Below are 26,550 nucleotides of genomic sequence, written 5' to 3'. Positions count from 1 at the left end.
CTCTGGTTACAGACTTTTCAGGGAGCGCACGGCACCCTGGAACAAGTCGTGTCCGCAACCAGAGGTACCACTGTAGTTACTGGTCACAAGTTAATATCCAGAAAATTTAATGCTATGTTTACATACAGAAATCCATTATTACGAAAAGCTCACTATTTCTCAGGAGAAATAGCTGCAGGTTTAGTCCTTCAAGTACTTCTCTGTCATGAGTTTTTGTAATATGACTTACACTGGCAGGGTGTATTGTGGCCCAGATCCAGCTAAGATTTACAAAGATCCCACAAAAAGAGTCTGACATCATTGCATTTCATAACAGTAAAATGTCATACAAGAAAACGCCACCACTAAAGCAATTTATAGGGGGAGGGGAGAGATAATTAAAAAATTGTGGCAATAAAAGAGTTAGTGGTTTAATTGTGGAACAAAAAAGATAGTTATTTTTTATTCATTGTAAAATTAAAAATGTTATTGTGCTTTGGCAGCAGTGCTGCACATGACACTTTACACAAGGGCAGACATTGATGCCGAAATCCAGCATCGCCTGAGCTCTGCGAGTGCAGCTTTCTCCCGACTGAAGTGCAGAGTATTTGAGGACCAGGACATTCGCAGGGAAACCAAAATGCTTGTTTACAAAGCTGTTGTACTACCAACCTTACTGCATGCTTGTGAAACGTGGACCACTTATAAATGCCATCTCCAACTCCTCGAAAGATTCCATCAACGGTGTTCTCCGAAAAATTTTACACATCACTTGGGAAGACAGACAAACTAATGCCAGTGTAGTGGAAGAAGCAAAGATCACCAGTGTCGAAGCAATCATTCTTCAACACCAACTCTGTTGAACTGGTCATGTTGTTCAGATGCCTGATTATCAGCTTCCAAAGCAACTACTCTATTACTAACTTTAAAATGGAAAGTGTAATGCTGGTGGTCAACAAAAGAGGTTCAAAGACTCTCTCAAGGCAAATCTTAAAAAATGTAGTATAAGCACCGACAACTGGGAAACACTGGCCTGCGAGCGCTCCAGTTGGAGAACAGCCCTTACCAAAAGTGTAATGGGCTTTGAAAACGCTTAAACTCAGGATGAAAGGGAGAAACACGCTAAGAGGAAAGTACACTTGGCAAACCCTCACCATGATCAACTCCCACCCAGAAAACAGAATTGGCCTCCACAGTCACTTACGGACTCATTTTTAAAACCATGTTTATGGAAAACAATCTTACTGAGCTATGAGTGATCGCCAAAGAAGAAAGCACACTACACACAAAACACACTCAGTCTGGTATAATCCTGACTGAATGATTTCAAACAAGCATGTGTAGGATTGCTAGAATCATAGAATTGTAGTTGGAAGTGACCCTGAGGATCATCTAGCCCAACCCCCTGCAATGCAGGAATATGAAGCTGTCCCATAAAGGGATCAAACCTGCAACCTTGGTATTATCAGCATCACACTCTAACCAACTGAGCTATCCAGGTTAGGATATGGTACTGTATCTTTCTACTGTATCTTGTAGAAATATTAGACAGAGATGAAGCCATAAAGATCGCAAACACTTTACTATCCGAACTGTACAATGTTCATGCAGAACCACCTACGAACATTTGTAAACTGTTTGAATTCTTTAAGCCAAACATTTCAGAGAATGTCCTTACAATAGGAAGGATCTACTTGAAAGCTCCCTTAAACGAAATTTAATGAAAGGATAGTGAGACATACTGTACTAAAAACATGCCTGTTCCTTGATTGTGTTAATTATTTTGGGGGGCCGGACCAGGTGGTGAGGGAAGCAGCTGGTGCCAGAATGTTTCAAGGATAAAAACAAAGATAGAGTCTTGCTGCCTGTTTCTATCTAGAGCAGAATCAGGTCCTCAAACTTTCGTTCCAGGCTTTTGCCATATTTTTAAGGGGCATTTGGGGGCAAATACCAAACTTCAAGGGAGAAGAGGGGCCATGAAGAAAGAAAAGAAAAGAAAAAAGGGGGGAGAGTGAATTCATGCTTTCACTGCTATGGTAAGCCCTTCCTCCAAAAAACTATTTTGGGTGCAAAACCACAGCCTCTGAAACAGCTAACTGGAATTCACTGCCTTCAGAATGGGGTGACAAATTTGGAATAAACAAATGTCCATTCCTAGACAGGAGGCAAATATGTAGCAGTGTGGAGGCCGAACAGAACTGGCTTCTGTTTGTAGTGTTATACTGCCTCTAATAAGTTAAAAAGCAAAACAAGAGAACATGTGAACACCCACATCCAGCAGAATAAATTCTACCAGGTCATTTGACCCAGGTTTCAAAAACATTCAACAAAATAACTATTAGAGGTTATAGGATGGGTCAAATCATTCTGGTCCTCCTACAGGTTTCTGCAAGTCAGGGCCAGCAGCTTCCATTCAGCAAGCAGCAGAAGCTAGCAGCAGTTCATTGTGTCTAGATCACTTCCACAATATAAGAGACCCTAGGCATTTATCCAACCTTTCCTCATTTTTCTTGGAACTTGTGCGAGTGCAGAACTTGGAAGACTAAGCCTGAAATCTTTGCAGTATTCCTATTACCGTGGTACCTCGGGTTACAGACGCTTCAGGTTACAGACTCCGCTAACCCAGAAATAGTACCATTGCTTCAGGAGGAGAACAGAAATCGTGCAGTGGCAGCGCAGCGACAGCAGGAGACCCCATTAGCTAAAGTGGTACCTCAGGTTAAGAACAGTTTCAGGTTAAGAACAGACCTCCAGAACGAATTAAGTTCTTAACCTGAGGTACCACTGTAATTTCATTTGGACTTTCTCAGCAGCATTTCTTGGTCAATTGTACACCATGAGTTTTACCATATTCTACAAATGTGCTACTTAATATTAAATATATATTTTGAAGATATTATATTCTGAAGCACATTGCTTGATTAAAAGAATGCAAAAAGCCATTTGTTTGATGGCTACAAACATTTGTTTAATGACTATTTGGTCTTTTAAACAACATTATTCTGAAATAAATGCAACTGTTAGAGAAATTTTTTATTGTTTTGTAAAACATTTGGGAATATAGAGACACCACTTAAGATGAGAACAAGATTGTGTAGGATTGCACAATGCTTTATATAGGTTCTCAGCAACTTAGTAGGATCAGCATAGTAAGGTATATTGGATTTGTAATGATTTAATTTGCTTGATTGTGGGACAAGCAGCTGGAGGCTCAAGCAGATAATTACAGCCCTAAGCCATGAAGTAATCCATATGTGGGGGGTTGTAGAACAGTCACACATGATAGGAAGCTTAAGTTAGAAATCAAGTTAAGCTGACATTCACAACACTTTTTAGTAGTACAAACTTCAGTGAATGATTAGCATTTAGGTATTCAGGGAGTTTGAAAATGCATAATACTATTGTTTCCTGAAAGGCAGAATAAAAGACCTTGCAGTAGGAGGGGAGGCACATGACTGATATTTCTTTGGCAGGAGGGATGAATGGTCACAGGGTCAGGTTTCTAAATGCTTTCCCCAATAGGCACATAAAAATAAAAATTGCCTGCTATTTAAACAGCCCCTCCCTCCAAAAAAGACCCCAGGATGCACTTATGGCAACCTAAGACAATTTTCCCTCACATTGTCTTTATTCTGAATGCCTGTCTCTCTAGGGTTGTTGCCTTGAAACCCTAAAAATAAGAAGTGTTTGCAAAAAGTACCACATATGCTTTCAGTTCAAGCCTAATGAACATATTTAGCATCCTACATATAATTATCCTGAAGCCTCTTGACTGAGTCCGTGTTGGATTGTGCCTACGCGATGCCTTTGAAAATATTTGACAGGCAGCAATGGAAACTGTAGCCCTAAATATTATTAACAACACAGCAGAGATACTTTTCCTTTGGCAAGCAATTGTTACTCAAATTAGTAATGAATATTTCTAAGAATAAATGGTCCACATCAGTGTACATTCATTCCTTTGCCTGGCTACGTATCAAAAGCATGCCTTTCAGCCAGACATTGTGCAGTCCAGTTCAACCAAATTCCTTTTCTGCCTCTGCAGGCTTCCTCCCTTGTCCCTATAGGTTAACATCTTGTTGTTTTGATGATCATGTTCTGTGCTGCCATTTATCAAAATTCTGTCTTTACTTCCTCTTTTCCTTACTGCACCAATCCAGGGCGAAAACATCCACACACATTTCTTCAGGGGCTGCAGCTGACTAGCTGAGTGCAAGTTTTCCATTCAGAAAGTCCAAGCTTCTAGAGTTATCCGTGATTTCAGACAGCAGGGCTGAGAAAGAGCTTTCAAAGCTCTCACCAGTCAATATAGATAGCCCTTTGGACACATCAGCCAATGATCCAAGTTTATATATGTTAACCTTAATCTAATATCTCCAGCTTTCCATTCCCTTCTATATTATCCTACTGCAGTGGTGAAACAGTCCACACCCATTACAATCCTATGCATGTTTACTGAGAAGTCTCCTGAATTCTATGCAAGTGTGTATATGATTGCAGCTTTGCTCTATCCAGTGTTTAGCTGTTAATTTTAATGGATTATTCAAACTGATTTAAATGTTTCTTTTATCCCTCCATTACTTCATTTCCCCTGGTACAACATACACATTGTCTGCTATTTATTCTTCTTACTTTCTTTCTCCCCACTGCATTTTCCATTTTGCTGCTCTCTATGTGTAGAACACCCTCTGTGTTGTTTTCATACATGTAAACAAGATACAGAACTGTGTTCTCACTTTAGGCATACTTGTTAGTTTCTAAAGTTATATTTTGAGGACTCTTCAGAGTAGTCCATGCTGAGCATGTCTTGAGGATGACCTACAAAGGCTTGCCATTTGGTACCTCCTTTCCCACCCCACCCCCAATCATAGCTATAAGAAACTAAGAAATTCTGATTGACACACAGTTTGCAAGCACGGAAAGGTAGACTGTGTCTTACATTCGGGGATTCTTGATTCACTGTTCCAGACATACAGAACTGACTCCAGACTCTTGGGCACTGTGAAATGGAGGAAACTTATACTTCTCTCTTTTGAAGAGTGTTTCAACCTTTGAATCCAAATTGAGACTCAATGGATTTTTGCTAATTGTCCCTAGTAATAAAATTATAGCTCTGCTTCCCTGTGACATGCTCCAGTTAGCAGCCTAAAACCTTGAAATATCAACTCCACAGTGATATGTGTGTATATGTGTAATATATGATCCGGAGGTCATGCAGGCTTGGTTGGTAATAGTGAATATGCTCAAACTATGAGCATATATTATAATACCCACTGATATTATTATTAAAACTGCTTACATAATAATAATAATAATAATAATAATAATAATAATAATAATAATAACAACAACAACAACAACAACAACAATAATTGTTCGTAGCACTACAGAACGAATTAGGAGGGATTACAGCTGCACTTCTGTGGTTAAAAATATCAAAGAGTTCCTTGAAGCCTATCTGCATTAGAAAGCATTGATTTGCACTTATGAACCAGTTTGTGATACAATAGAGATGAAGGTGAGGGACTGAATGTCTGAACTCCCTGTATATACTATCATTTAGAAAGATAGGCTATGATAGAGCCTTTCCCCCCAGCATGCTATTTTGCATCTATCAGAAATTCTCCATGTGCACATACATTTAAATTTATTTGTCCTTCCCTGTGGTTAGTGGTTTAGGAACAGATTTAAAACTTGAGCTGACTGTGTACTCCATCTCTAAGGATCACTGGGCAGGAATATGAATGGAAGCAGCCAGAAAATGTATGCACCAGGAGTCACCAATCCAGTGACATTCACTGCACCCAAGAAAACCATCACTGGCATCGCAGAAAGGACTCCAAACTCTGAACTTTCATTTAAAAGAGAAAGCAAATCTCTAGCCCTCCTTGAAGGAAAGCCATGAAGCACAATTTACGGGTACCCTTCTAAGCAATTTCTGTAAAATGAACTAGACTTGCTGCTTCTGCTTGTTAGTGTTCTTAGCCAATAAGTGAAGTCAGAGCCGTAAATGAAAAGTTAGTTGTTTGGACACCAGGCAATAGTAATCCCTAGGGTCCTATGCTTTCCCCTCCCGTTTAGTGCACTTTTCCCAAATCTGTCTTATTTTCGAGTGCTTAGAATCTCCACTTTGCCCTTCCTTTTCCCCTAGCAACTTGGAAGCATCTTCCCTGTGATGGTTTTGTCTACGATTAGGTAGTCCCTTATAGGTGATTTTCTGCAAATACTACTACACAATAGGTGTAGGTGTTAAAGACCTGCCCTCCCAATCCCCAAGAAGGCAAATGTAAAAACATTGTGAAGAGGTTCACATGTCTTCTGCTGTGCCAGAGCTAAAGACCAAGTATTCACTGGTCCAAAAAGGTTGGTGACCCCTGGTCTACAAATAAATGTTTCCAATTCAGAAATCTGATTTAGTAAAGTGATGTAAACCCTTTTGCGAAGTTCCCAGGACGACATCCACAGTTTACATATCCGTACTATAGTTATTGCTATTTTATTGTTATTTTACCTTTTACTTTTTTGCTATGACATGACAAAAATATGCATTTTGTCACATTTCCAAACCACTAACTTTTACTCAGAATAAACCCACTGAAATTAATGAGCTTAGACATTTTCATTCATTCCAATGGGTCAACTCTGAGTTAAAATTAGTTGACTACTGCCCAAAATTATTAATTTAATTTACATCCCACCCTTCCTTCCAAAGGAGGGGGGGGAAACAGCTTTTTCATAGAAGTCCTTTGTTCTAGGAGCATCTTGATTAATAACCATCTAGTATGAACACTAAACAGTTTTTATTTGTTTTGCTTTTGCTCTAAATACTTAGGACTCACCCACTATTTAAAAATTGCAGGACATGACTAAAACAAAAAAACTAACCCTAAAAAGGAAATATTTTTATTGTTCTATGTCTATTTCTGTGGTCTCAACTTTGAACCTATACTTCCATAAAACTACATAGTAAAGGTAAAGGGACCCCTGACCATTAGGTCCAGTCGTGACCGACTCTGGGGTTGCGGCGCTCATCTCGCTTTATTGGCCGAGGGAGCCGGCGTAAAGCTTCCAGGTCATGTGGCCAGCATGACTAAGCCACTTCTGGCGAACTAGAGCAGCGCACGGAAACACTGTTTACCTTCCCGCTGAAGCGGTACCTATTTATCTACTTGCACTTTGACGTGCTTTCGAACTGCTAGGTTGGCAGGAGCAGGGACCGAGCAACGGGAGCTCACCCCGTCGCAGGGATTCAAACCGCCGACCTTCTGATCAGCAAGTCTTAGGCTCTGTGGTTTAACCCATTTCTATTTGCTATCTACTTTTTGCATTTTTCCTATGCATTTACACTGCACTAGTCATGGAAATACCCAGATACAATGACACCAAAAAAGTACAGTGGCCAAATTTAGACATAATGCTCATGTTGAGATATAACACTAAGTCATGGTTTGGCATTACATGAGTGCTTCCCTGTCCTCCTCTCACTCAGTAAATAATAAAAGTTCAAATGCTTTTGACTTTCCCTTGTTGTTTCATCATGTATGAGATAATGGATTGTCTCAAATTACGGTTATTCTAAACAAGCCAACTTCATAACCCATGGTGATTGCTAGAGTGAGTAACCATAGTTTCTTTTGACGTCTAAACTGGGAACCATGGTTGCCAGGTTCAGATCAAACCAGTCTTTGAAAACATGAGCTGGTGTCAGTTTCTAGTTGGCCCAGTTTGGTCATAACAGAAGGCCATTACTTATTATCTGAACAAGTCTTAAATCATGGCATGGAGAGAAGGGTACAGGAAGTGGGAATGGATTGCACAGGCACATGTCTCGTGTGTAGCTCAGCTTAATAACATGTTACTGTAATGTACATTTAAACCAGGTGTTTATCCTCTCAAAATAATTTAGTCCCTTAAGTCCATCCCTATACTATTCCTTTTCTAGAAAGCTTTCTAACACAATCATCTACACTGCTGCTTATTTCATTCCAAACTTAATTGAACGTGTTGCAAGAATGCCATCACTGATAAACATACATCAATACATATAGTCACCAAAAACATAAGGGTGGCCCCTTATTCTATTTGATCATTTTCTATTCTTTGTTTATTGCCATTCTCTTAATCAGATTAAAATGCCTTAAGGCAGAGAGGCCTGTCACTCTTACATGTTTGTTCATATCTAAAGCACTGAGTAAAATCAATGTTTTGATTTTGCTCTTTCAACAGTTTGTTCATAGGCCTTCTTCTAAGATAGATTTATTCAAACTGATGACCTGAAAGCAAATATTCAATAGCAAGGGCCTCTGTTCAACCGCAAATCTGGTATGAAATTGTTCATCGGTCCATCACTTATTTCCCTACATATTGATTGGGTCTAATTAATTTCCATGTATTGTTAAAAGCATACCTTGCCCTTCAAAATTATTTGCCCATGGCTACACACTGATCACAAAATTCAGATCTCACATTGATGTGTTGGGAAGCAGTCCACCTTGGCCTGTGGTGTTTTGTTAGCCGCTTGATTTTGACTCAAGTTCAGTCTATGTCTACTTCATTTCTCTCCACACCCACCTCCATTCACTACTGGCAAATCCAAGAATATCTGCAACTTTTCCAGAATTCAATAGCAATGTCAAGCTCTTATATTTTCACCCACCCAGATAAAGCTTAGCAAATTACGGAAAATGAGTGTAGGGACATCTGTGCTAGGCACAATTAAATTTTACTTTTTTAAAAAAAGAAAATTCCCATATGATATTTTTATTTTAGGATAGAATTGGGTGAAATTTGCAGGCAAAGTCACATCTTCTGAGCACATGAATCCTGACAAATGTTAGAAGGATAACTGTAGTAATTTTCCTGAAATTGCAGCCATTATAGTTTCTGGATTTATAAATAGGAATATCTTAAACTTCCATAGTATTTTGTGGGTAATTGGTCTGAAAATTGAAGAGATAGGGAGAGATACTCTAGAGTAAGACACATGCCAAACTGCAGACAGATAAGACCCAGGGCTTTTGTGCTAGGCAGGCTGTATAGGTGATTCTGGAGTGGGCAAAATCATTCCCTCTGATTACAAGCTAATTCCACCTTCTTGATCCTGTAATTTTTCTTAAGCTAGAGACAAGTCTTTTAATTTTGCAAAGCTGCTCCCTTTCCCTCCTCCCGCCATAGCTTGGTCTTTTCCTTATATGGTAAGCTTGGAGACATTTACTAATTGCTTTTTATGTATGGCTTGCTGAGGCACAACAAGGCATTTCAAGGGTCCCTGCTTTGACTTATGCAGCTTTGCACACATCCTGCTTCATCTCAGACAAACTCAAAATCTCTCAGAAGAACCCTGCCTTGGCTTGGAATTCATCCATATCCAAAGCACATCTCTATTTCCTGCCAGGTTTTATTGTACTTTTCCCCAGGTTACTTACTCCCTGTATTAGGTAAAGGTAAAGGGACCCCTGACCATTAGGTCCAGTCGTGGCCAACTCTGGGGTTGCAGCGCTCATCTCGCTTTATTGGCCGAGGGAGCTTCCGGGCCATGTGGCCAGCATGACTAAGCCACTTCTGGTGAACCAGAGCAGCGCATGGAAACGCCGTTTACCTTCCTGCAGGAGTGGTACCTATTTATCTACTTGCACTTTGATGTGCTTTCGAACTCCTAGGTTGACAGGAGCTGCGACCGAGCAATGGGAGCTCACCCCGTCTCAGGGATTCGAACCACCAACCTTCTGATCGGCAAGTCCTAGGCTCTGTGGTTTAACCCACAGCACCACCCGCATCCCTTACTCCCTGTATTAGGAAGTTTGTAATGTTTGACATCTCACTGTGCTTATGTTATGTTGGAAGCTGCCCAGAGCAGCTGGGGCATCCCAACTGGGTGGGAGGGGTATAAGCAATTAATAGTAGTAGCAGTGGTGATGGTAATAATCAATTTTTTCATCCTTTGCATGAGAGTAGACTTTTTAGCTTCAATTTTGTCCCCCATGCCTTTTAACATGTACACTGAGGTTGAGAACCTCTAGCCCATGGGCCAGTCTTGGCCCACCAGGGGATCCAATTAGGCTTGTGAGACCTTTTTCCTGAACCCATGCCTCCCTGCCCATCAGATGATGGCCAGAAGGACAGGATTTAATCCTGCACAGGCTGTCATCCACTGAGCAAGGATAAAAGCCCTGTGCAACACACCCTTTGAAGCACCTTGCATGTGACAGATGCTTTAAAGAGGCTTCCACAACGTAATGTAGCCCCTATACTCCTGTTTGAGCCTCTGGAGACCATAGTGGCTATTTTAACGTATTCTACAAGTTTCTCCACTCCCTATGAGTTCCTGATTCTGGAGGCTTGAAATGGAAGCATGGGGAGACTTTGGTTCCCTCCACTTCCTTTTTAAGCCTTTGCAACTGAAAGCTTTAAATGGCAGTGCAGGGAGGCTTGCAAACCACAGTGTATGACCACTGGGAAGAGTGCAGAGTGAAGAAATACCATGGGGCATCTGTAGCAGTACAACCAGATGCCTTCATCTGCCCCACCAGCAACAAAACATGTCTTTTCCGTATCAGTCTCTACAGCCACAGCAGACACCGCAACCTTCCAATAGTTTGACTTCACCCCCAAAGGTAAACTCCTCCATTGTTCCCCCGATACAGATGCCAGAAAGACACTATACACGTATCAAATTTGACCTAGGAGGCAGATCTTGATAAAGATCTTGCCCATGTAGCCAAATGATTAACCACCTCTCATCTACATGAAACCAATGGGGCAGAGGGAGAGTGAAGTATGGGATCATCAGAATTCTATGACTCCAATACCTGTTTTTCCTTTGCATCAAATCCAAGTGAGGGAGTGCAATCCATGAATGCATATCTGGCTGCTGCTCTGATTATATCTCCTGTTTCAAAGGCAAATATTACTGCCTGAATCTATTTCCACCCCCCTGTTATCACTGTATCTTTTGATGTAGTCACTGGCACCCAGTGTCCAAAATTGTATGTGACATTTAATAACACTTTGTTCTGCATCTGTTTCATTTTCTCTGCCTTGAGACTCTAGTATCCAGTGCAGGTGCATTTGCACTCAGTGGTTATTGCTTATTCCAATGTTAATAAAATCATCAACCACCCACCCCATAAATAGTGAACGGTAACTAAGGAAGTCTCCACAAAAGTTAAGTGACCCAAGCTCCTTCTGGTTCCCTTGTAATTTGAGCAACGGACCTTATGGTCCAAATGCTTCATATTATTATTAAGACTACTATTATTGGGTTGTATCCAGTGGTGGCTTTGAGTAAGCACTAAGCATTTCTGCTTGTGCAAGGTGGGGCTCCCAATTTTTTGCTGATTCCTCAACTCACTGCAGTTTCCCATGCCCCCCATGCTACCCCTGAGGATATGAGACACAGAGGAGGCAAAAATAACAACAAACGAAGTTAGAGCAGAGTCAGAAAGGCAAGAGAAATAAAGGATGATTGATGCATTTATTTATGCAAACCACTGTCCAGCATATCTGATGATCAAAAATGTTATGTTTTCTCTCAATTTAAAACCTTCTATCAGCAAGAAACCTACACATATTGGGTCAGTTGCTTATTTAGGAACTGAACTGTGAGAGATTTAGTTTGAAGCCATTAGTCCAATTAGTATATGCTATGCTTGCTTGTAGTATATTTTGCTGGACTGGGATGTTTGCCAGTGAAATGAGGGATAGCATGTCAGCCCCACAGTTCGAAACTGACATTATAAAAGTAGGGCAAATAAATTAGGTCTCAGTCATAGTAAGGGGAAATCAAAGCAAGAAGCAACCCAATAACTATTTAATAAGACTCATACTATGGGAATTCAAGAAAAACAACAGGTGCTGTGATTCAAGCATCAAAAGAATATACATTTGTGCTCCTTTTTCTAAAACATGTGATTACCTTCTCACATTTTCTATCAAGTAGAAACCACCTCTGTGGTTTTAGGGCTATTAATTTAAGAGAGTCATCAGGGAAAATAAAGAGTAACTAAGGAACCTAAGAAGTATAACTATACACTACCAATTGTATGTCTCACAGAATAGCAAACTTCAGAATTCACCATGCTTTACAATTCTTATACTTAATCATTGGTGGGGCATCCACATGTAACTAATCATTTCAATTTAGAATTGGTTTGGGTTTTCCCCAAGCCTTGAGAATGCTTAGAAAAGTATTCAGCTTATGATAAAAATTATCCAATGCATGACAAGACCCACCAGCTCTTTCATCTGCCAATTTCTATCACCATCTCCTTTACTATATTTTCCCCAAACTTATGAGGGGTGATGGGATGGGAAGGATATGGCAGCCAAGCACTTCTGCAAAAGCAGAGGGCTTTCCCCAAGTTTTTAGCTCTGTGCAGTCGAGACCTCTGATCATGCATGGGCCCACCATTTTTACAGGAAATGTGGCAAATGAGATAGCTTATCAGAGTGAACTGAAGGCAGTTCCAACCAGAGTCAGAAATATCAACCAAGCACACCAAGAAGGCTTTGTTGCTTTGGAATGGAAATGTCTTCAACTTACTGTGAGAAGAACTTTTTGTTTTTGTTTTTAAAAAGCCTTCTGGTCAATGAATAAAGAGGATGAAAAATACTATGCTTGCTAGAATTCACGTTGGCAGGAATGGGCAATGAAGTATGGCATAGTAAGTCCACAAACTATACACAGTTAAAGACGAACAGATTTGTTGTAGCATTAGATTTCATAAACGAGAGTCCACTTCATCAGATCTGTGATGAAGTGTTGCATATGATGAATTGCACTCCCATCCATACCAGGTTATCTCATACCAGATGTGCTAGTCTTTAAAGTACCACAAAATTCTTCATTGTTTTGGAAACAAAGGATTTTGTTGCATATTGTCGATAAGGTATGTCATACAATCGGGTGGGGCAGAGGAGCAAGGAATCATGCAAGCAAGATAAACTGCAGGAGAGGAAGCCCCCGATGAGAAAATGCCTCAAAACCACTGAGAAAAAGTATCAAAGAAAAACAAACAAGCAAATTGAGCACCTGTGTGAGATTAGCAACAGAGTGAGGAGACCGGTACAGACAGACCACTCTTTCCCATTTTAATATTACAATTAAAAATGTAATATTACAAATTACAAATTCCCAAGTATCACGTATGTTGCACAGAACGGCACATGTACCTGCTGGACAGAAGCCTTGAGAGTGTAATTAGTGCAATGAATTCTTGCCTCTCAGGGAACAAGTTTGATCCCTTAAGGCCAAAGTAGTCAACCTGGAGAAACAGAGAGGCAGAGAAGTTTGTGGATGAGGTCTTTAAAGACATGCCAAAAGCATTTCACTACCATGGACTCTATTGTCACAGAGAATGAGAACCAGAGAGGAACTATTCATGAGGGAACAAACAACTATCCTCTTGTGCCAGGAATCCACCACCAAGGACCCAGGTTCTACTGATAGTGAGTGATCTGATTATAATGGAAACAGACAGTTGGATTTGTCCTGGCCATGGAGATGGCACAATGATGTTCCTGCATGCCAGGCATGAAGGTAACAGATATCATACTTCATCTAGATAGGTTGGCAGATAAAGCTAGGGAGGCATCAGCAGTCATTCCACATGTCAACATCACTGGCAGGAACAAATAAAATGTGGTTCTAGAACCAAAATTTAGGATGATATGTAGAAAACTGAAATCCAGGGCCTCTACTGTAGCTTCCTCAGATATGCTACCTGTTTCATGCATAGGACCAGTTAGAAAGGTAGAGCTGAGAGGTCAATGAGCAAACAAAATTGTGGTTTTTTGTTTTATTTTTATTGCTTCTTTGAATTCTGTGGAATTCAAACTGCAATAAAAGAAAAGAAATAAAAGAAGCAATGAAAATGCAATTAAAAATCAATACTGTACAGATATTTAATGCAATAGATGCACCACTTGTGGTCTTCAGCCATAAATCCAAAGACATGCCATGGACCACCTGAATGGGAGCCCCTGATGTACATGAAAAGGTCACATTACAGGAGTTCATTTAGCTGCTCCAACATAAACTTTGATTAAAGAATAAAATAGTGGTTTCAGATTTATGCCACTCCCAATCTTTTACTGAAGGCTTTTCTAGTACACACTATATCTCCAAGTAGTCCTTTCTTTAAAACAAAACAAAAAAAGGTTGAACGTGTGCTATTTGAAGATAAAAGCATGAGATCAGTAAACATTCCAGAACAATTCTAAAGTTAAATGGAATGAAATTAGAAACTCAGTGTAATACTGTACATATAGGTGGTGTCCAATGTTGTCTGTCTGCAAATGGAAGTTATTTGTCAGCAGAAAAAGCCAGAGTGGCAATTCTCAGCAGTTTCCCCTCCACTCTGCAGCCTCCTATGCCCCCTCTAAATTTGCTCCGGAGGATCCTCAAACATTCTAGTTTGCACCAGGGTGCAGCGGGCTGCAAGACTGGATACTACTCTGTAAAAATGTGATCACTTTAAGATATGTTAACCAGTGGCAGACCTTGGGACCTCAAATTTGAGCCATGCCCTGTGAAAATCCAAAATCCCCCCCCACCTCCCCCTTTCCATTCTACATAATAGTTGTGGTGCCCCCTAAGCTCTGCACCCAGTGTGAGCAAACCATTCATGCACCCCTAAATCCACCTCTGTGTTATTTTATGGAATTTGACATCTTGGGGGGGGGGCGCTGTGCCCTTCCACCAACCATGCTAGGATAAAATATTAATAGCCGAATTTGCTTTCTTGAAATGTGGTACCAATGGAATGAAAACTACTTTTATGCCATTCAGACTGCCATGATAATTGTCCATAAGGTTCTCTCTTTGGTTATCAGATCCTCACTCCACTGAGAACATAGACTGCACTGACTGTATTCCTGGCATTTTGGCAGACATGGGGATAAAGGAAAATGGTGGTTGAACTGACTGCTCCAGCAAGAATTCAAAATGAATTCTAAAGGGCTCCAAACTCAATCAGCAGCAGAAGCCGAGTCCACAGAAAATAACTATTTTTAAAGTCTTTTTGTTGGTTCATAAAAGGACAGATTACCATAATGTATTGTGTTTTCCATGGAGAAAAGTTTCTAGAAAGCCCAACGATCTAATGAATTGTTCTTAATCAATGACCAATTGTTGTAATTTCTCATTGTAGCCTGAAATCTTCACATAGAAAATAATGGAAGTTGTTTAAAAACAATGGCTTCTAATCTCAATTGTAATAACTCACAAATAATTGTCAAAATCCATAGTTTCTTCATGCCATGTTTATGCTAATTTAGCTCGACGAGCTGATTATGTCTGTTACTATCTTCCTGATATTATATCAGAAAAAGGACAAACTAAAAGGCACACAGAGTAGATAATATGTAATCAACTAAAAATGTGGAATAAGTAAAAAGAAAAGGCAATTTATTGGCAATTGAAACTGAGCATTCCTTCAACGATAGGTTGTTATATTAAATTTCATATTTGGACGTAACCATTTCTGTGATATTGATTGTGTGTGTGTGTTTGCAGAAAATATTCTAACAGATGATAGTGGTAATTTATGACTAAACTTACTTAACATTTGTCAAATTTTACTTGAATGCGGTGGCTCTTGAGTAGCAGCTTCATGCCAAGCATAATGGTAAAAGTGGTGTCAGAGGGCCTTGGACTTACTGGGAAACGAAATGTGCTTTTGTGAGCATGGTATCTTAGAATATCACGAGATTTTTAATATTTCCCTGTATTAGCAAAATATACAAATTCAGCCATCTTTGTGTAAACTGCATAAGGCCATGAAAGTGTAATTTGCATTAGCTTCTCTATAGTTTATCTCCAGAAAAGAAAAACTTTAATGAGTTTTATATCACTGAAAAACAAACTCTTCTGTACCTGTTGAACGTATCTGAGAATTTAACAATAATTAAATTACTTTAGCAATGAAAAAAAGGTGGAATAAGTATATGTAAATAAAATGTGCATCCATTTTTTAATTTACATCAGTGGCTGCACCTCTACTATCTGGAGCCGCAGTGCTGCAGGAAGCAGGAGAAATGGTTGAGATGCAAGAATATATTTTAAGACAAGATCACATTGGCATGGGATATTTTAACACCAACCCTAGTCTAGACACCATGAAGGTACAGTGGTACCTCGGGTTAAGAACTTGATTCATTCTGGAGGTCCGTTCTTAACCTGAAACTGTTCTTAACCTGAGGTACCACTTTAGCTAATGGGCCTCCCGCTGCCGCCGCACGATTTCTGTTCTCATCCTGAAGCAAAGTTCTTAACCCGAGGTACTATTTCTGCATTAGCGGAGTCTGTAATCTGAAGCGTCTGTAACCTGAAGCATCTGTATCCCAAGGTACCACTGTACTGCCAAAGCACCTTGCCTACAGTGCAGATTGAGTGGCTCACTTGCTTGCATCTGACAGAAAACTTCCCAAAGGCATTGTATAGACCAGATATATCAGTTAGGCATTGACAACTATACAATGTACAACTGAACTCACACAGATTTGTCCTCGTGTAGATGCAGCTCTTGGGAAAGAAAATGACTATTGTCTTTGGGTACAATCCAAAGACAGACTCGTGTAAGTTCCGATGAGTCAGAACTGAAGCAAAAAATCACATAAATCATTCTATGCTAGGTCCTATGAACTCCAGATGGAGTTAGTTGCCTCCATCTCATTGCAGCCTCCCGATCCTGACATCCAAAGACCCTTAGGAATGGTGTGATATGAGACATGGGGTGGTCACAGCTGGAGGAGGACCAGCAAAAATAAGGACAGCCTTGTCTGGTGAGCAGGAGCTCCTTCAGTTTACACAAGCCGTCCGTTGGATCAAATCCACTGCCTTCATTTGATGTATTTTAGTGGGACTTGGGTACACCTAGCATTCTGTGCATTGTGCCTCTTATTTGCAAACCATCACTCTCCACTTCCAGCCACTTAGGCACTAAAAGAGAAAAGAACTTATCAAGATGGAAAAGTTTGACAAAAGTCACCACTAAAACTAAGTACTTACTTAATCACTTCCTCTGTCTAAAAATCCAGGAATGTGGTGGGTTGGTGTCAACTGTGTTTTGCCCTTTAAAATGTTAACTATAGTTGTTTAGGAAGGCTTTGCCTCTTTCTAAGTGTTAAAAAGAGTAACACGCTTTCTAAACAACAGATACATTTTTTTATCTTGATCAGTGTGGAGCCAGAAGCAAAATGGGAGTAATAAATGCCAGGGGCCAGGTTGTGACCTGAGAACACATGAAAGAAACCTCCACCTTTTAAAAACTAAGTCAGTGAAGGAGAGGAGATGGGTGCCTCCTGCCAGGGAACACAGAGAACAGAAATGCCAAGAGCCAGTGTTGCTTCTCCCTTTATGATTGCAAAAAGGATTTCTTTGGGGTCTATTTGCCTCCACAATGAAAGACAACAGCAGACTCTCCTGGAACTCCGGCTGCTATGTACATAAAGCTGGAAGGCTTGTGCCTTAAGGTTTTAGCCTCAGAAGACCTGTACCAATTAACAGCTCAATAGGCACTTGCCTTTCAGCCTGAAAGTGAATGAGCCTTGCATACCCTGGAACTTTTCAGGACAAGGCAGGGAAAGTTAGGGAGATCTGCTGAGGATCAAACACCACGCTCTGTACTAGACACAACAAAACCAGGGCTGTGCAGAGCCAGCCAGAGAAATAAGGCTTGTCAGAACAGCCGGAGCAGCAAGGGAACACACCGAAACCATGAGCGACAGTAAGCAAAGCAACAGGTTAATTTGCATTTTAAAATGGCCTAAAACTCAGCTACCACTTGCAATATGTTTGGGAAGCACCAAGTCAGCCTGGCTGTTTACCAACCGGATCCTATTTCTAACAGTCATCTGGAAGTAAAGTTAAAAGTAGCACCGATTTCAATAAAGTCATTTCGAAGTCATTAGGTCAAAGTAAACCTTCTGTCCTGAGTTCAAACGATGCCCGCTGCATCATTGTAATAGCGGTGAGCAGGGATGGTCCTATTTAAAAGCCTTCTCCTTTACTATGCGAAACTACTAGCGATGAGGAAAGCAGAAGGTAGCACCATCGCGTTGAGGAGGCGCGCGTCAGCAAGGGAAGGCGGAGGCTCATTCAAGCTTACCTGGAATCCAAGCCTTGAGATCTCAGTCCCAGGTAGGAACTGGGTTGAGAAGGGGGGGGGTGGCGCTTTGCACCTGGACAGCGGCCGTCGTGTTCTTTCCCCTGCCCCCTGCAAAGGAGCTCTGACTCAAGCTGCGAGACCCGTCAGGGGTTAGGCTGTTCTCCGCTTACCTGAATGCCGGGAAGAGGTGAAGAACCTGGGTGCCTGCGCGCCTGCTCGCTCCCTGGAGGAGGAGGAGGACGACGACGAGATCACTCTGGCTTCTCGATCCACCGAGGCGGAGGAGTAAAGGGCGCCGCCGGTCGTGTAGCGCCGAGCGATGACCCGTTCCGCCCCCAAGGGGTGAAAAGGCGCCTGGTGCTGAGGGCGGCTGTGGCCGCTGCCCCTCTCGCGAAGGGCTCTGAGCAAGAGTTCCAGCAGCGCCTTCCTGTCCGCCGCCGCCGGGCTCTGGAGGTCCCGGGTCTTGTTCTTGGCGGCGGCGGCGCCCTCGGCTCTGGGCGCCCGTCCTGAGGTGAAGAGCAGGAAGAAGAAGAGGGCAGGCAGCGCGTGGTAGCGGCGGCGGCGGCGGCATGGCTTGGCCCCTTGCATCTCTCGGCCTCCTGAGGGGAAAGAGAGCGAGGCGGCGGAGGCAGCGCTCGGCAGTTAGCTCCTGCTGCTGCTGCTGCTGCCCCTTCCCGCCCTCAGCTCCCGCCTCATCGTGGGGCCGGCACTGGCCGCGCAGCCTGGGGCTCGAGCGGAGGGACAACACGCCGAGCCCCGCGAGCGCGAGGCCGCTCTGGGCGGCGGGTTGGTCGCCGCTGATTGCGGGCGCGCCAAAGGCACGTGTCGCGGTTGCCGCGCCGGGGAGAGAAAGTAGGGCGTCCGCGCGGCGGCGGCGGCGGAGGCTGCTTCCCAGTGGCTGGAGCCCTCGCTCCTCTCGGCTTGGCCGCTGCGAGGGGTGTCAGGCCAGCTCCCCAGGCGCGCGCTCGGCTAATAGTCCCAGCGGGGGCCTCGCCAGTTGCCAGCCCGGACGCTCGCTTCGCGCTCGGGTCTGTGGCGGGGCGTGTGAAGGGAGGAGGAGAAGGAACACCAGGCGGAGCGGGAGGAGGAGGGAGGGGCTCTTGGGGCTGGTCCCGCCGCCGCCCCGACCCCGCCCACCATCGGGCCGCCGCCGCGGCTTCCCTTTTAGACCCCGGAGCCCTTTAGGGCACATTTATAGACACGGATTATGAGGAGGGCATTAAGCAGGCCACGCATTTCGCGATCCGCGGGGCTTTAGGCGGGATTTGCCTGGCTTTCTTTCCCAAGCGCTCCTGGGGCTTTAAAGCGCTCGACGGACGAGTTTTAACTCGGAGCAGGGGGGCGCCAAGTAGGGTGCGGGGGGCTCCCCCCGACTCCCCTCTCCCGAAGGAGAATTTGTGAATGAATTTGTAGGAGTGGCTGCTTATTTCTTACCCGGATCTTTAGGTCTGTGATCAAATAGGGGACTCCACACACGCATTGCTCCGGTTATCTATCTCCGGGGCGCGCCGTTGCACCAACGTTGCGCGCACCTCGAAAGTGATTCTATGGGGCGGGGTAGTTATTTGTTTTTGTTTTTTTCAACACTGCACAACGCCTGGATTTTCTACCCCAGTTTATTGATTTCCCCCACCCTGGAATATGGCAATTTTAAAGGATTTGTAATTTGACATCTTTTCTAGAATGGGCACCCAGGGCATGGAGGATTCGTCCGAGGTGCGGTTCAAAATCGAACTCCAGGACTTGGAAGCAGCAACCTGATTTCGATTTTTAAGCATCTCTGTTCAAACCTATTAAGAAATTACACCCTTAACCCAAAATTCAGAAGCCAAAGTCTCTCTTTGTCTCACCCTCAAACACAGCTAAAATCTTTTGCATCGCGAAATACTATATTCTCATTTTTTATTTTTAACCCTTCTGTAAAATTCCTGCTTCGTTCCTTTTTCTTTTTTTTTACAGCGCAATCCTATGCTTGTCTACTCGAAAATAAACCCTAGGGAATAAAATGGGGCTTGGTCGAAGTGTTCGCAAAATTGCAGGTTTATATCCCTCCGCCTCTATCATCGACGGCAACTACAGTATTTGGATTTGTAATCTGTCTTTATAGGGTGGGGTTTTTCTTCAAGCTCTGATTTGGGTGGTCTTACGCCTACACCCACCCATACCTCTACCGCTTTAAATCCAGCCCTGCCCATTCTGCTGAGTGGGGCCCTGGGCTACCTTCTCGAGGACACCCATGTTTTAGACCCCCTCGGAAAAAGAGAGAAGCGATTGGAAACCCGACCACGAAGGGACTCGGGCTCCCAAGCTCGGTACTTTATCCCCCTAAGTAAGCTCTCCAAATATAGCGAACAATGAGGATTAAGGGAGGGAGAATATTAATTCAGTTATTCACAAACCCACTTCTTTGGGTTCTGTCTCTTCCAACTCCCTTTCGCCCAGTGTTGTCTTTGAAAAAAAAATCTAACGGAGGGAAAAACACAGAAACACCCACCCACCCACGCTACGTCTGCACAAATGCAAACTTCTTCCATTCACCTTCCTCCTTGGCAGGTGCATCGCCTGGGAAGCGATTTCACTGTTCCTTCATACCCCCCCCCCCCGGGCACCCTGATTCATTTCAAGCAGAAATATACTAGTAGACAGAAACCCTCAGTAATACCCAAGGGGCCCCCGTCCATTCACAACAACCTTGAGAGACCTGCCTAAAGCCTGTCATGAGTCTTTTCAGGGGCGAGGAAAGGACTTTACCGTGCCAAAGTTGCCTCTTCGGTCCTGCGGCTTCCCCGCTTGGAGGCTGGTCTGCGATCCGTAAAAACTGCGTCCTGGGCGTCGCGTCGCAGCCGTCGGAATTGGCTGCCATACACCTGGCTTATATAGTTCCGCCTCAGCCAGTCCGCTGGAGTGCTATCGACTTTAGGTGGGTGGAAGGCAACGAAGTCTTCTCTTAATCATTCTTCTTCGGCTCAACGAGGGTCTCCCCCCTCCTTTTCCTGACAAACTTCCTCCTCCCCACTTTTTTCCTTCCCCTGAGGACGCAGGTTCAAACTCATGGAGATGACTCCCCTCCACTACTTGTGAAATGAGATTGTCGTCCAGATTAGAGGATGCTCAGAGCTCATATATCCGAGCGCTTTGCTTTCTTAGGTTAGTGGGATTCCCTAGCATTGATCAATCAATAGCATTGATGACCGGAGTGGGTGGGTGAGACACGCAGCAGGAAAAGTATTTTTTCTCTCCTAGAAACTGAATTGAGGATGAAAGACCTTCATTTCAAAGGACAGGTTGTGTATAAATTGCTCAAAACTAACGGTGAGTTGATCTTGGAAGAAAGGGGGGGCAGTAAAGTTAGCATCAAAAGGGAGAACAACAAAAAAAAATCGAGCCCATTCAAAGTTTTATCTATGGCTGCAGAATGCAGACACACCATTTATTCAAAGTACACTCCCCACCGCCATCCTGCACCCCCCCCAAAAAAAAGAATAGTTCCAGCACCCAAAACTACAGTTCCCATGATTCTTTGTAGGACAGGGATTTATTTGGAATGCACTTTAAATGTATAGTGTGAAGTGACAATAAAATATCTTATGACACCCACAACTATAATTCATTAAATCAACCATGCTGGTGTAGGGGAAACAGAACGGCCTCAGTCCAAGGAGAGCATTTTAAACCCACCAAAGTCAATGTGCTTTGAATATAATTTAAAATGTCTGCAAAATAAAAACAAGAAAATGTTTTTTTATGCACAGAATCAATTGTTTTGACACGGCCCTGTTTTGAAAATAAGAGAAAGAGCCACTTTCCCACCATAGTGTTTACTGCTGCAAGAGAGCACTGGGGCAAAGGTTTTAATGAGATCCAAAAACGAATGGGGTTGTGGTCCAAAAAGATCCAAGCATATGTGTGCCTACTCAGAAATAAGTCTCATTAAATGCAATGGGACCTATTCTTAGGGAGTGAGCTTTAAGATGTGCTCCTTTGTCTTCCCCTTCCTCTACTTTCCCCATCCCTCTTCCTCCTCATTTTGACTCTTGCAGGTTCTGCCACATTTTCCCAGCAGCTTATTGGATGTGTGGGAGAACAAAACATTGATCTGTACTGTATCCCTCTGAAAGATAACATCTATCCGAGCAAAATCATTCGCTACTAGGGGTATCAACAATGTCACGATACTTTCTGACATTTTGTTAGAAGTGTTAGAAAGCTGACATTTAGTAGATACATAGTCCCAATGCACCTCCATCTCACTTTGCTCCAACAGGAATTTAATGTGAATGATCCTGCATTTTAGAGGAAGGCCTCATCTAGACTGGAGTCTGATGTGATGTTGAAGCTGCTTAGGTCACTATTCTCTTTTGCGGCTTAAACATGGTGTCCTCTTCCTCAGTGGCACCTCCCACTTACCTCCCACCCCCCTCACAGATAATCCAATAAGGTGAGAAAGTTTGATACAAAATCGCACATTACATGTCAGTGGATGTACTGAAGCACATTGTGTGATTCCCCCCCCCCAAAGCGTACTTCCGCTTTACTGACTGCACCACCTGCTAGATACAGCGTTTCCGTGCACTGCATCCTTTCCCACCAGTTGTTGTATCTTTATAATTAAAACCACTTTTTGTGCAGAATGGCTGTTCCACAAAGTAAATGTATTAAAAGCAAAAAATAAAATTTGCCCATGCAAGTACAGGAGGCAGGAAAAGGAAAGCAGAGAGGAAACGAAGAAGCAGCCTCTCATGCCAATAATTTCAAATGATTCCCTGGCTTTTTAACATTATTGCTCATTGGTGCAAATTTGCTATATTGAAAAACTTGTAGAGGAATGGTTGTTACAATTATTGGACTTAGCTGAGATGGCAAAGGTGACGTGCTTAATCAGTGATAAATCATTGTTAATATTTAGTAAAGATTGGAAACTCCTTATAGACTTTTTGCAAGAAAAAGCAAATGAACCTATGATATCTGGGTTTGAGGATTGAATAAAATATCGGTTTATAGTAAGTGGAATGGTTGGGTGTTATCTTGGAGTGGATCTTCAATTGAATTCAACGGGAAAGTGGGCTAGCTTTATTTCTTGATACTTTTAATTGAATCTTTCTTTCTTTCTTTCTTATACTTATATGCAACGGTGTAGCCAGCAGAAATACATAATATACTTTAGGACAGTGGGATAGCTCAGTTGCTAAAAGCATGAGGCTCTTAATCTTAGGGTCCCACATTGAGACCCACATTGGAGAAAAAAATCCTGAATTACAGGGGTTTGGACCCTCATGTTCCCTTACAATTCTATGATTCTAAGACACAGGATACACACACTGGTTGATGTAAATTGGTCTGCAGCAGGGATGGTTGTCTTAGGAACACAGGATGCTGCCTTATACTGCATAAGACAAGTGGTGGTTCAGTATAGTGGCTGGCTCAGTATTGTCTACAATGAGTGGAAACAGCTCCCCAGGACTTCAGATAGCCCTCTCTCCCACTCCTGCCTGGAGGTGCTGGGGGCTGAACTGCAGACGTAGTGCATGCAAGGCAGATGCTCTACCACAGAGCTACAGCTCTCCCTGTATGTTGTGAAACTGAGTGAGACTGATCCTCAAAGGTGGCCTCACTCAGCCTCACCCCATGGCTTGTCTTTTTGTCCTTCAGGTTTTTAAGGCAGGGGTTGGGAACCTTTCTCAGCTGTGTTCCCTTGTAAACAATCTTTTTGGGAGCTGCTGGTAGGACAAGCTAATACATTTTTCTATGTACCAGATTTGCACAAAAGAGCAGTAATATATATATATATATATATATATTTGCTTTCGTAGATTTTCACGGGTATAGGTATGCAGGTTTTGGTGTCCTCGGGTGTCTTCCCGTGTAGAAGTTGGGGTGTCTAGGCGACGTTTCGACGAGGTCTCACTCGTCATCTTCAGGCTGGTGCTTTCGGCTTCTTGTTACTGGAACAGAGCAGGATCTCAGTGTTTGAGTTCCTATAAATACTGTTGAGGGGTGTGGTGTATAGCCTCCAATGTTCTGGGCCGAGAGGAAGTTCCCAGGCTAGTGTGCCTTTTCTTCTTTTGTTCCTTAGTTGCTTGAGGGATATCTTGAGTGATTTCTTGAGTGATATCCTGAGTACCACTTAGGTGGGTCATTAGGTGTGGATTAGTTGCTAAAGCCTTTGTGTCTTGACCTCTTGAACTTTGTGAAGAGTTTTTTCTGAGAAGATGGCTGTAGTTGTGCTCTGGCTTGGCTTCGTGTATAGGGGCGAGCTGTGGTTTTGTGGCCTGTGCCAGCCAGATCTGTGTAGGGATTGCAGGGGGTTGCAGCATCCGGAGGTGCCATCATGGTTTGGCTACTGGATGGTGTCTGTAATTTATCTGTGGAGAGGGTCTGGGTTTGGGTCTGGTGTGGTTGATTGGTGATGGCGTTCTGTGTGCCTCTGGATCTGGTGTCAGTTTTTGTGGGGAGGGCTAATTTCCAGATGTCTGGCAAGCGGGATGTGTCGTCACGCTTGTTCATGTTGTGAGGGTGTTTCTCTATCTCGATGGCTTCCATGATTATTCTCTTGTGGTGATGTTCCATGTTAGAGAGCAATTTGGAATCTGCAAAATTAATTTCGTGTCCTGTTTCTTTCATGTGTTGGAAAAGAGAGGAAGTTTTTTCTTCTTTTTTGACGGCATTCTTGTGTTCTGCGATACGTGCATTTATTCGTCTGTTTGTTTGTCCAATGTACGTGGCTGGGCAGACTTTGCAGGGTATTTCATAGACCCCTTGGTTTTCCAACTGGATTTTATCCTTGGGGTTTCTGAGGATATTGGCTATCTTTTGGTTGGCGCAAAAGGCTGTTTTGATATTGTGTTTATGGAGGATTTTGCTAATTTTATCTGTAGTGCCCTTGATATAAGGAAGGAGGGCCATGCCATTGTTTTCTTCTGTGTCTTGGTTTTTGGGGGGTGTTTCTTTTTGGATTAGCTTCGTAACCCTGTTTTGCTGGTATCCATTGGCAATTAACACATTTGAGAGATTCTGTAACTCAGTTGTCAAGTGGTCTTTGTCAGCCAGGCGTTTGGTTCTGGAGATGAGAGTCTTGGCTACGGAGTTTATTTGTGCAGGGTGGTGGTGTGATTGTGCATGTAAGTAGCGGTTGGTGTGTGTTTTTTTCCGGTAGATAGTGTGTCCTAGGGAGCCATCAGGTTTTTTGTAGATTAGGACGTCAAGGAAGGGAAGTTGGTTGTTGGCTTCTATTTCCATAGTGAATTGTATTTTGGGGTGTAGGCTGTTGAGATGTGTGAGGAAGCTGTCCAGTTTTTCCTTCCCGTGTGGCCAAATTACAAAGGTGTCGTCAACATATCTGAGCCAAAGTTTGGGTTTGTGTTCTGACTTGTCTAAAGCATTGGTTTCAAAGTGTTCCATGTACAGGTTTGCGATGACCGGTGAGAGGGGTGATCCCATAGGTGCTCCTTCTATCTGTTTGTATCTTTGTCCATTGTGGATGAAGTACGTGTTGGTTAGGCAGTGGTTGGTCAGGTCCAAGATGTATTCGGGGGGATTGTATTTGTTTTGAATGGCTGTCAAGGCTTCATTAATGGGCACTTGTGTGAAGAGAGATACAACATCGAAGCTCACAAGTAGGTCATTGGGATGTAGGTTTTGCTTCTTTATTGTTTCTATGAACTGGAAGGAGTTTGGAACGTGTGAAGAGATGGATTCTGCATAGGGCTGAAGTTGCTTGGCGAGAAATTTAGTGAGATTTTGTAGAGGTGAGCCTATGGAGCTGACTATTGGTCTGAGTGGTGTTCCCTCTTTGTGTATTTTGGGGAGGCCGTAGAGTTTGGGGCATCTGGATGATTTTTCTCTGGGGATGATTCTTAGCTGGATTTCTTCACTGATAGGAGAGGCTTTTATTTTGGATTTGGTGGTTTTTTCCAGATAGGTGGTGGGATCTGTTTTTATAGGTTGGTAGGTAGGGTCTTGGAGTAGATTTGATAGTTTTGCTTGGTAGTCCGATGTGTTCATCACAACAGTGGCATTACCTTTGTCTGCTGGGAGAATGATTATGTTGTTGTCTTTCCTCAGGTTGGTGAGTGCTTTCTGTTCTTCTTTGTGTAAATTGCTTCTGGGTGGTTTGCTGGAGCAGAGGATGTTGGTGACTTCAAGTCTGATTTTATTGGCTTCATCTGGGTTGATTTTGGTTAGGCTAGCTTCGACTCCGCATATGATGTTTTCCGTGGGGATGCGTCTCGGGGCGACTGCAAAGTTGAAACCTTTGGAGAGTACTTTGGTTTCAGTTGAGGTGAGGATCCTGTCTGATATGTTATGTACTGTTTGTTTCATGGGTTGTTGTGGAGGGTGGCTGGGCTTCTGGCGTTTCTCTAGTTTGTGGAGTTTGTTGGTGTGTGTGTCTGTCTTATGTGAGGTCTCCGTTTCAGCTCTCCAGACGGCTAGTTGTTTGCATTTGTCCCAGAGTGCAGGGTGGATT

The 26,550-nt window shown here is 42.9% G+C and overlaps 1 protein-coding gene across 4 annotated transcripts in view; it reads right to left on the bottom strand.

The window, feature by feature from the left end:
• Positions 1-21,196, bottom strand: part of ALKAL1 (ALK and LTK ligand 1) — a 33,056-nt gene extending 11,860 nt beyond the window's left edge. The window contains exons 1-2 of one of the 4 annotated variants that reach the window (XM_028736975.2): positions 20,838-21,196; positions 18,257-18,685 (exon numbers count right to left, since the gene is read on the bottom strand). In XM_028736975.2, the coding sequence (XP_028592808.2) occupies positions 18,257-18,685; positions 20,838-20,949 (541 nt within the window). In that variant the 5' untranslated portion in view covers positions 20,950-21,196. The remainder of the gene's footprint in view (positions 1-18,256; positions 18,686-20,837) is intronic. The other 3 variants (XM_028736974.2, XM_028736973.2, XM_028736972.2) reach the window with 3 other exon arrangements.
• Positions 21,197-26,550: the final 5,354 nt, after the last annotated feature.

This window comes from Podarcis muralis, chromosome 8 (assembly GCF_964188315.1).
Source record: "Podarcis muralis chromosome 8, rPodMur119.hap1.1, whole genome shotgun sequence".
NCBI lineage: Eukaryota > Metazoa > Chordata > Lepidosauria > Squamata > Lacertidae > Podarcis > Podarcis muralis.
The sequence above is the reverse complement of the archived record's forward strand: the minus strand, read 5'-3'. Positions and strand labels throughout refer to the sequence as shown.